At 34.7% G+C, this 11,363-nt stretch overlaps 1 protein-coding gene across 3 annotated transcripts in view; it reads left to right on the forward strand.

The window, feature by feature from the left end:
• The window catches only part of SACS (sacsin molecular chaperone), a 58,244-nt gene that overhangs the window by 31,187 nt on the left and 15,694 nt on the right, over positions 1-11,363 (forward strand). For all 3 annotated transcript variants that reach the window (XM_086881825.1, XM_086881826.1, XM_086881827.1), the window contains 4 exons: positions 145-256; positions 1,383-1,529; positions 2,854-4,336; positions 7,302-7,393. In XM_086881825.1, coding sequence (XP_086737951.1) covers positions 145-256; positions 1,383-1,529; positions 2,854-4,336; positions 7,302-7,393 — 1,834 coding nt within the window. The remainder of the gene's footprint in view (positions 1-144; positions 257-1,382; positions 1,530-2,853; positions 4,337-7,301; positions 7,394-11,363) is intronic.

The raw sequence follows: 11,363 nt of genomic DNA on the forward strand, positions 1-11,363 counted from the left end.
ATAAAGCCGTTTTGGTTGAAACATAAGAAAACAATTACACTTGAGACAATTGCTTGTTATTTTCTACTGTTTAAGTTCAAAAGCTATTACTAGAATATGTATTACTGCATTATACTTTGTTTTGATTTATTTTGTCTGCCTCAGGAACTGATACAGAATGCAGAAGATGCTGGTGCCACGGAGGTTAGGTTTCTATATGATGAAACTCAGTATGGAACAGAAACGTTATGGTCAAAGGACATGGCGCAATATCAGGGTAAGCGTAAGTTAAATTAAATTTGGCCATTATTCTTCAATACACATTGAATACATCGTCTGGGGATGGCTGTCCTGGCTATGTCCCCTCTCAACTCCTTAGCAGCCCCAGCCCACTGCCTGTTTGGGCCACATGAGAAGTAGAAAAGGCCTTGGTTCTGCATAAGCCCTGCTCAATGATAACTAAAACAGCCCTGTGTTATTGTCATTATTTCCAGCACAAATCCAAAACACAGCCCCCAGCTACCATGAGGACCAAGCCAGCACACCAGTTTTTAATGTAAAGATGACCTTTGCCCATTACACTTCAGCATTCTCCAGGCAGTTCAGTTTTCTTCCCCATCCTTTTTTCTCTTGACCTTACACCCAGCTTTGCTCCATGTTGTCTATGTCCTACAAATTTCTTGAAACTTTAAGGTTTTTACATAATTTACTGTGGATTTGTGAGATAAAGGTCAATTATGTATTAAAAAGTATTATTATTATTATTACTTTATATTATTATTTTTATTTTTAAAATTAGTTTGCATAGTTATCCTGCAAGACATTCAGTTGTAACTTGAAGTTGCAATGGTGGATGATCCACTGCTTCTTTCTTCCAGCTTTTTCCAGTTGTTAATCAGCCTTATTATGTCTTCTAATGTGGATTTGTCTATCTTACTTTCTAGACACAAGTTATTTTTTTATCTTGCCTTATATTCTCTTCCAGTGGAGGTATCTTTAGATTGTGACTAGTACATTTTTCAAACATCTTTTTGATAGTCTGAACAGATTGAGTTTGCACCTTGTGCCACATGACACTTCTTTCAGAAGTTTTGTTGTTTTCTGCTTTTTGTTCAGTTTTTCAGAAGCATTCTTTAAAAATGTGGATGTAAGAATTAAGTAATATAAATCTGAGTACCATTTGCAGAGGTAAACTCATCTCCTTGCTTTTGCATTTTGCTTTTTTTTCATTACCAGGCATAATTTTATGTCATCTTAGAGTCATAGCTTCCCCATTAAATTTGCACATGCATGTACTTCAAAGAAACGCTTTCTCAGGTCTGTGAGTTCATTTCCTAGAAATCTTGAACATAAAATAATTTTCTTCTTCTGTCATCTTTTTAACTCTTGCCTGTTTATTATAGGGCCAGCATTTTACGCGTACAATGATGCAGTTTTCACCCCTGAGGACTGGCATGGTATACAGGAAATAGCAAGAAGCAGGAAGAAAGATGATCCCCTGAAAGTTGGAAGATTTGGAATTGGCTTTAATTCAGTTTATCATATAACAGGTAAACTTGGTAGTTATTTTAAAAAGAAAATGTTGAAGTTTTAAATAGTTAAATTACCTTAGATATTCACATACATTTGGTATTTTCTCTATAGTGTGTTTTAAAATGTGTCTATGGTTAGATTTTCTTATGAAACATTCCTATTTTTTCTCTAATCTTATAAGGTATCTATTTGATTTTGATAGTTTTTGAAGAAGATTGTTCTGTTAGCATCATTATGTACTTAGTCCTTTATATTGATTTCACACATTCCTTCACACTGGTATTTTATTTATATAGTTATATATAAATATATATAGTATTTATACTAGTAAATATATTTATATACTGCTATTTATTTATATATTTATACACTGCTGCTCATTTTATAGAGGCTTATAATATAAGGTAGGTATCCAAGTAGAAGTGGGAAAGTTCTACTCACTAGACTGAAAGTCTTCTGCAGGTTTTTTGTATAGTAAGGAGTGATTTTTATTTTTTGCTAGAAAATATAGTATGTAATAGAAATATATGCACATTTACACTTGAAAGAGGTAGTACATACTGTTTTGCAAGCTTGTAATACTCAGTCTTGAAATCTGTTATTCTCCTAGAATGTTTTATTGTGGTACAGAAGAAGTATAAATAATGCTTAGTCTCCACAGTTATAAAGTGCAGGATAAGAGGTGAATTTGTAAGACACATGATGTTTTTAACAATATTTTACCTAGCTGAGCATGAATAAAATTAATATATTCAGTGGTTTGATAATTCTGTGAATTTGTGCTTTTAAATGTACAGAATTACTGTCTGCCAGCCTTCAAGATCTGCAAAGTATGAATCTAGTAGAACGCACATATAGTAAATTACTTTGTTGGGGTTTTTCCTTAAAAATACTGGAAACATAGAAGTATGTTGTTGAAATAAATTGTACTCCCTGTTGCTCACTGTCGGCTGGAATTCAAATGAATTGAATGAGTATTTATATATTCAGTTGCAGAACAGGTGTGTGCTTGTTTCTTCCCTCTTGGTAAGCACTGAATTATGTTATCAGAATCATAGAATCACGTAGGTTGGGAAAAAACCTTTAAGAACATTGAGTCCAACCATAAGCCTAATGGTACCAAGTCCACTGCTAAGCCATATCCCTAAGGGTCACACATCTGTATGCCTTTTAAATACCTCCAGGGATGGTGTCTCAGGCCATTTCCCTGGGGATTGTACTCAGTTTATCACAGTTTCAGAATATTTTTTTTTTACCCTTTTAAAATTTGTTCCTTAACACTGTATTTTTAAAGTATGTTGTTTTAGGATTATTAATAATTATTGGTTTTCATGTATACAGATGTCCCTAGCATCTTCAGCGGTGACCAGATTGGAATGCTTGATCCCCATCAAACCCTCTTTGGACCTCATGAGTCGGGCCAGTGTTGGAATCTAAAAGAAGATAGCAAGGAAATAAATGAACTTACGGACCAATTTGCACCTTTCATTGGTGTATTTGGCAGCACTAAGGAAACCTTTAAGAATGGAAATTTTCCTGGTACTTTCTTTCGTTTCCCACTTCGCCTGCAGCCTTCCCAACTCAGCAGCAATGTTTACGACAAACAGAAGGTTTTGGAGCTGTTTGAATCCTTCAGAGCAGATGCGGACACAGTGTTGCTTTTCCTGAAGAGTGTTCAGGATGTTTCATTGCACGTTCGGGAAGCTGATGGAACGGAGAGGCTGGTTTTTAGAGTAACTGCCAGTGAGAACAAGGCCTTGAAACACGAAAGACCCAATTCTATCAAAATTCTGGGAACTGCAATAAATCAGTATTGTAAGGGTGTTCCAAGCAATAGCGTAACATGTGTGACATACCATGTAAATATAGTTGTAGAGGATGAGAGTGTTAAGGACGCACAGAAAACATCATGGTTAGTGTGTAACTGTGTGGGTGGTCGTGGAATGTGTACAGAACTGGATGGTTTAGCTGATGACTTGAAATTTGTTCCTACTATTGGAATAGCCATGTCTTTAGCAACTAATGAGGAGGAAAACGGAGCTGTAGCAGACTTTTCAGGAAGAGCATTTTGTTTTCTGCCTTTGCCTCCAGGCGAAGAAAGTAAAACTGGACTTCCAGTTCATGTTAGTGGTTTCTTTGGTCTCACAGACAATAGGAGGAGTATCAAATGGCGGGAGTTGGATCAGTGGAGAGATCCAGCAGCATTGTGGAATGATCTTCTTGTGGTAAATATAGTGCCTAAGGCATATACCACCCTTATTTTGGAAGCTATCAAACGAATGGAGACTGAGAAGAATTCAGATTTTCCGTTGTCACCTGAAAGAATTTATAGGTTATGGCCTGATGAGAACAAAATCAGGGTACCCTGGAAACCAATTGTAGTACCTCTCTTTAAAGATCTGCTCCAGCACACAGTTATTTACTCAGTGAGTAATCAGTGGATAAATGTGGAACAGGTGCACTTTTCTGAAATGGATGAGAGTTTGGAGTACACACAGTCTGTTCTCAACTACCTCCAGAATTCAGGGAAGCAGATTGCCAAGGTGCCAGCAAATATTGCTAGTGCAGTGCATCTTACTATTTCTACTGCTAAAGCTGTGAAAAAAGTGACTCCTGCTCTAGTGCGGCAAGTGTTAAGGAAATCTGGACACAGTGGACCTGCTGAAGAAAAGCTTCATCTTTTAGAATTTGTGCTTTCTGATGGAGTTTACAGTGAACTGATTGGATTGGAGCTTTTGCCTTTACAGAATGGGAAATTTATTCCTTTTTCCTCATCTGTGTCAGAGCAGGATGTAGTTTACATAACCTCAGAAGAATATCCCAGGTATGCTTAATATTTGTGATACTGTGGGGAGGTTTTTTGTTAGATTTTTTTTTTTTAAATTTACATGTTAAAACAGAGCTTCAGACTGTTCTTTGCTTGTCAACAAACAAGGTATGCAGCAGCCTGTGATGAAATAAGGCATAGATAGAACTCAAGTTTCTGTATATGTATATGTCTGTGTGCATATGTCTCATTTGAAAAGTTAGACACCTATTTACCATTAACCCTTTATAAAAGAATTGTGTGATTTTTTCAGAGAATACCTTAGGGTACATTTCTAGTTTATTTTCTTCTTGGAAATACAAATACGAGGAAATTAGAAACATGCATACTAGGAAGTTCATTAAATTAGGTAATGATAAGAGTTTTTATTAAATTTAAGGCTTAAGATTGCATCTGCCTTTTTTTTTTTTATCACACCACTTAATTTCAGTAAGGTAGTACTAAAAGCTGGTTTCAAGAAATAAGCAGACACTACGATGAGCTGTTTTTCACATCTGCTCTCCCTTTGTTCTTTCCAGTCCCTCTTCAATTAGTTTTTTTTCCCTTGCTTATTTCCCAGCTGCATCAGTGCTCCAATTTGTTTCTCATTTCATCAGCCAAAAGAGCTTGCACTGACTCTGGGGAGGGGATAGCAAAGAGCAAGCTAGCTGGAATAAATGAGTTGGAGTCCCTGTGGAGAAAGCATGACTACTGCTTTTTATGTCTGTACTGGATTATGCACATATTAAATACTTGTTAAATCTGGACCATTCTGCACACAATGTCTAAAGACATAAGGCTGGAAGTCACCCAGACACACCAGATGTCTTACTGTTTCCCCTTACAAAGTGCTACCTCTATGCATGATTACAGTGATCCCTCCTTCTCCTTTGTCTCAGAGTTCCACTAATTTCCAGACTCTCAACCTGAGAGAATGTGACACTTGGTGTATGTTTTTTACATCTCTGTGGACTGTTTAAAAGGGAAGTAGAGGTGGGTTGGAGTGTGCCCATATGGGTATTATTAAGGTAAAAAGTGCTTCAAATGAGGTCAAATTAAGTGTTTTGAATATACATATAGATAGCTAATCTTAAAGAAAAGCAGTTGGATGCAAGTAACTTTTCTCCCCATGTTTCTTGAAAACAATTTGCACATCTTCAAGCCTGCTGCTGTTCTTTTTCTGCTATATTCTAAACAGAATTATGGAATGGGTTAGGTTGGAAGGAGCCGCAGGGGGTCATTTGGTCCAACCTCCCCGATCAAGCAGGGCCATCCCAGAGCAAATAGCACAGGATTGTGTCCAGATGGTTCTTGAGTATCTCTAATGAGAGAGACTCAGTAGCCTCTCTGAACAATCAGTACTCATTTCAGTACTAGGTCATGGCACAGAAAAGAAGTTCTTCCTCATGTTCAGCTGGAACTTCCTGTGCATCAGTTTCTGCCCATTCACTCTTGTCCTATTGCCTGAATCCTTGGCGCCAGAAAAAAGAGCCTGGCTCCGCCCTCTTGACACCCTCCTTTCAGACACATATAGACATGGATTAGGTCCCCTCTCAGTTGTCTCCTCTTGAGGCTGATGAGGCCCAGCTCCCTCAGCCTTTCCTCATAAGAGATGCTCCAATACCTTAAGCATCGTTGTAGCCCTCTGCTGGACCCACTCCAGGAGCTCCATAAATTTAAACCCATAATCATAAACCCTTAATCTTTTCTTGTTCTAAACAATTCAGGTTATTTATCAGGGGATTAAAGCTATGCAGAGCCTATCATTCTAATGTCTTTTTCTTAAAAAAATTTGTTTTTTACCATCTTTCATGAGATGATTTATCTTCTGTTCTTTCACCTTGTTAATCCTTCCAGAAGTTAAGCCAGCATACTAATACAGAAAACATTCTCATGATGAGACTAGCAAATTAGCCCTGACTAATTAGGCTAGACTAGTCTAATTAGACTAGTCTGAGTCCTGCTTCAGACTAGTCATAAGTCACGTTTTTTGAAACTTAAGGGTACCAATAGTTCTTATTCAGTTCATGTTCCACTGGTAATGGACCTGGTTTGATTAGTCTCATAAAACTGACGAAAAAGCGTATTATAACAGGTATAAATCTCCTTGCTAGCTGTGATGAAACAGAAGTTTGAAGTAGCAATGTTTTCTTTGCCTCTTTTCTTGCCTACAACAAGCATCTTTAATTCTAAATCTTTAAGTATGATAAATTATGTATGTTAGATGTTTAAAACCCCTTTCAATTTAGGAGATATGCTCTTATTCAGATTTGAAGCCTGCTAAGAAGGTAAAATAAGCTGTTAGAAATTTTCTTTCTGCTAATTGTGGAGGAACAGGACTCTGTGTTGATTTGTCTAATGAACACACCTGCAATCAGAACTAAACTGGATATTTATTTTTGATTCCACAAAGACCAAAGCCTGAAAACTGATTTAGCTTCAAGTGCCAAACTAAGAGAAGGGGAGGATGAGACTGACTCTTGGCACAATAATTCTAAGTATTGAATGCAGATCTTCTGAAATCTGTAGATCTTTTCAAATATACAGATCTATGTGACATTCTAGAATTATGTGTTGTATTTTATGTAAACTTTTCAAACTGAATTTTAAGAGACATAGAATGGTAGGTGCTATTTTAACTTTTTTTGTTGTTGTTGTTAAAGTACAAATAGTTGAGAATAGTTTTTTATCCCAGTTTTTCTATCAAAGAAAACTTGCTTGGATTTGGTTTGAAAAGAAGAGTAGTTGGAAAAATTACTTTCTTAATACTTTCTTCCTCTAAATGTATAACTTTTTTATTGGTCAGAAAATGCCCACTGAAAGCCCTACTCTGCATATGCACATGATGGCTTTCCATGCTACTGTTCTACCATGACGATTATCATGCTATTAATGACTATACAGTAATATAAATAAATGAGGCTTTGCTAAAGTGTTGGGTCTTTTTTTTTTTTTTTTTCTTTTTCTCTATTTTCGTGGCTAGATCACTCTTTCCTGGCCTGGAGGGAAGGTTACTCTCTGATGACCTGAAGCCTGAGGTCCTTGCTGCTTTGAAAGAAGCTGCCAAAAGTCGAGGTAGTGTGTCTTTTGTATTCTCTTACAGAACTTATAATGATTCAAACAGATTAGCTGTTTAAATTTAAAGTAATGGCTCTTGAAGTTAAGCTCCCATATACAAGACAGTCATCTAAAAAAAAACCAGACCATTAAGATATGATAGATTTGTTTGGATGGGAAATGACACAAATGAAAATTATAAATGAACAAAAAGGCAAAGAAGGATGAAAATTTGTGATGAAATTATAGAGACTCGTTGAGTAAAATGTATTCAAGGGTGAAGAATTTTATTCATATATTATTCTTCCACCTAAGACACTCTTAATTCTGTTTTATATTGATAGTATTTGCATATGCAATAGGTGTGTCATGGTTTTAGTATTGTGGATCATCTTTTAACTCAGAATTGCAAGTGCATGTACTTTATTTCATTAATTGCAAGAAATCTACTTCAGTATATTTCTTTTAAACCCGATTAGATCAGTTTAAGTATCTAGCCTCAAGCATATTGTAGATCAAATAATTTTGTCATATGTTTCCTGATTCTTAATTCATCATTTATGGTTGTGTCAGTGTGGACCTACTGATTATTCCCAATCATGATCAAAAGATATGGTGAAGGAGTTAGTTTTATCTATAGAGAAGGTACCTCTATGTTTAACTGTCTTCACAATTAATTTTATTCTGGTTTCTGTTCTCCTCAGAGTTTGTCTGCACTTACCTTTCCACCATGGTGTGGAAATCAATCATTTGATTGATAAATTTGAAGCCTAAATCTCAGAAATATTTTCATGTAAACACAATTCCCAAATCAAGTCACTTGTTAGCTCATCATATACTATTACTATTTAAAAGTAAGCTGTTCTTCAATGTCTAGAAAATGTACTTTTCAAGAAGAGATTCTTGTCTCTTTTTTTTTAATTATTTGATTCATCATAATTCTTTCTTAGACTGAAGATGTTAGAACTAGGTGTAGAATACTATTACAGCCTTGATTTGCTTTTCTTTATATCCTTTATCATGGTCTTCAGTCATTTAGTGTCTATTTCTTCTGTGTTTTGACCTTTTTTCCCCTTCAGTCCTTTAAATCTTTCCTCTTTACTATTCTTTTTCTTGAGTTCTAAAGCTCTTCCTTTCTCCATGTTTTGATCATTCTTTCATTATCAAAAACAAAAGAAAAACAAGGTAATCCTGAAGCAAGATCATAAATTTTTAAACTATGGTAAAGCATCTATGAAAAAATTAAAATAATTGACTTTTTGCGTAGAGTAAAACATGTAAATATTTAATATAAAATGTATCAAGTACATTAAATCTGGGACTTTAACTGAGTATGAAGGACATCAAGTTTGAAAGTATTATAAAGAAAACCTTTATTTTAAAAAGCAGAATTTTCAAAGTCCTGTCAGCATGTTAGATGATGTGTGTTGGGTCTGTTGATGCAGTAGAATATCCTTGGTTTAATTTTTTTTTCTCTACTGTTAATTTTCCTCAGTACTGTTTTTAAAGAGAATGTAAAGTGTTGAAAGTAATGCCTACTTCAAATTGTGTATCCAGACAGGGAATATTCATGATCTAGGATGGAATCATAAGGAGCTGCTGTTTAATATTACCTTTTAAGGAATGGATATATATATATAGGTTTCAAGACTACCACAGTGAGATTAGATGCATGAAGATTTTATATAAGACAGCAATGTTAGTGTTGGAAAACGCCTGTTCTGTGTGATGAAACCTTGAACTGATTTTCAAGATCAGTACTTTCCTGGACAATTTCCCCCAAGTGAATGTCACAGTGATCTAAATGCAGGTTTAAGTTAAAAAACAGAGCAAAACAACTGAAACAAAATACAGTATATGCTTGAATACATCTTTGACAGAAAACACAGAGGTAACAGAAACAGAAAAACCCCTGTATGTTATTAAACCAGTCCCTTGCTGAGTTCTATGACATGCCTTCCCTTGCAGGCTCGGTCTCAGGACTGCAATGAAGTATTTTTAGTCCTTTTAAGATCTGGGGAGATTTTAGGTCACATTTAAGTCTTGCTTTTTTCACTCTTCTGGCAGTTTCTTTAGATGATATTTTTCTAGCCTTTATGAAGACTTTATGCCTTTCATTCATTAGAAGAACTTATTTTTGTAAATAAAAATGGCGAGTGTTCTTCTAAATGTTCTCAAAATTACTAAATACTATTAGATAATTCTTTACAAGATTCAGGTGTCCTACTTTTCATTCTACCTCCTCCTAAATTATCCTTCATTCAATGATTTGGCATTACTGTACAACTGCACTACCATAAAAGTTTTGTGTTACTATAAACAATAAGTATTAGAGGGGGTTTTGAGAGGTTTAGAAATCTTAATCTGTCAAGAATTTTATTTACATTGCTGTAGAAATTACATCAGAGGGATTTCTGATACAGTTGCAGAAATAGAAAATTTTTTTATTTTTTCTTTGAGATGGGATGCAATTGTTTTTATTGTGTTGTTCAAAGATGAACATATCTGACTTTTACTCTCCTAAAATGTGAACTGTATTTGTCTAGTTAGCAACTGTTTCTATACTTAGTGTATTAATATGTAGCTCACAGGACGTTTTCTAAAAATGGATTTGATTATATTCTAGCCCAACAGCTTCTCTGGGGATTTTCAGGTATGGTTATTAATTGAAGACATACTGGTTTGGATTGAAGCTTGATATTTGTGTGAATTTGGTGATTAGCTTTTCTCATTGCCCCAGCTTTCTTGTAAAAAAACCTTACCAAATAGTGCTGCCAAGAGATAGCAACCTAACATAATTATAAAAATATTTCTAAACACAGCTGAGTGGAAAATGCATATTGAAGAAAACTTTGTAAGGATGTTACATGGAAATTATCACTATTTTAATTTGTTTCTTTATACATACTTAATAATCTTACATGCAGGAAGTTTTCTAGTATTTTAAGATTACCTGTATAGTTTTAAAAACAGTATTTTAAACTTATGTTCTCAAATAAAAAAAACGTGATTTAAGTTTAGCTTTTAAGTAGATTCTTATCTTCCTTGGGCCGCTTCTGCAAGTTTTCCTCACTTTCACAAGTCTGATATGTTTACCTATTTTCTGTCAAATAGAGCTATCACAATCTGTAGCTCTGTAGGCATGAAGTGAAAGAAAAAATACTTTTTTCTGAAGGATATCTATAACTGCTCTGATTCTTTATTTGGACTGTTGCCTTCAAGAAAACAGCAGTGTTTTTGAGATATGTGATGAAAGATCTGAAATTCAAATAGGTGTCTTGTTTTCACTTCTGTTTTTTATTTCTGATATGTTGGGAGGTAGTGGTATTTTTTTATTCTGTGCTATTTTACCTCCAGAAGTTCTGTGGTTTTTAAATATAAACTTTCCTAATTATAATTTAGACAGGAGTGTAAAGACATAGTTCTTTTAGTGAGAACTTCAACAATATGAATAAAAACATATAGACTTAGTTTCAGCACTTCCTGCCTAACTGCATCTAGTTTATTGTCAGTTTTAGTTGTAAGATCAGCTGCAGCTGAACAACTTTGCTATATCTAATAAATAATCTTTTAAATCTATTTGAACATTTGCAATTATATCCAAAAAAAAGATTAGATTTTTATTTGTCATTAGGCAAATAAGTAGGGTAAAGAATCAACTGAACAAAAAATATGTTTGTAATTCAATTCTAAATCTCTAGTTGCTATGTATGCCTGAGAAATTTTGTGTTAAACTAACAAATGTAATACCATACTGATAATTTTCAATTTGTTTCTATTTTCATACTAATATGGAATGTATTTGCTTTTAATTAACTCCTGAAATCAAAGGAAGCTGCTATCTGCAGTCCTTTTTAACAAACATTTTTTTTCCACAAAAAGACAGGGCACAGATTAGACTTATTTTCCTTGTTTTCCTTTTTCTTTGCTCCCTGAAGCCATTTGCTAAGTAACTGTGCTCTGTGATTTTCACAGCTTTTTCCTTTTG

Source organism: Cyanistes caeruleus, chromosome 3, assembly GCF_971803275.1.
Source record: "Cyanistes caeruleus chromosome 3, bCyaCae1.hap1.1, whole genome shotgun sequence".
In the NCBI taxonomy this organism is placed as follows: Eukaryota; Metazoa; Chordata; class Aves; order Passeriformes; family Paridae; genus Cyanistes; species Cyanistes caeruleus.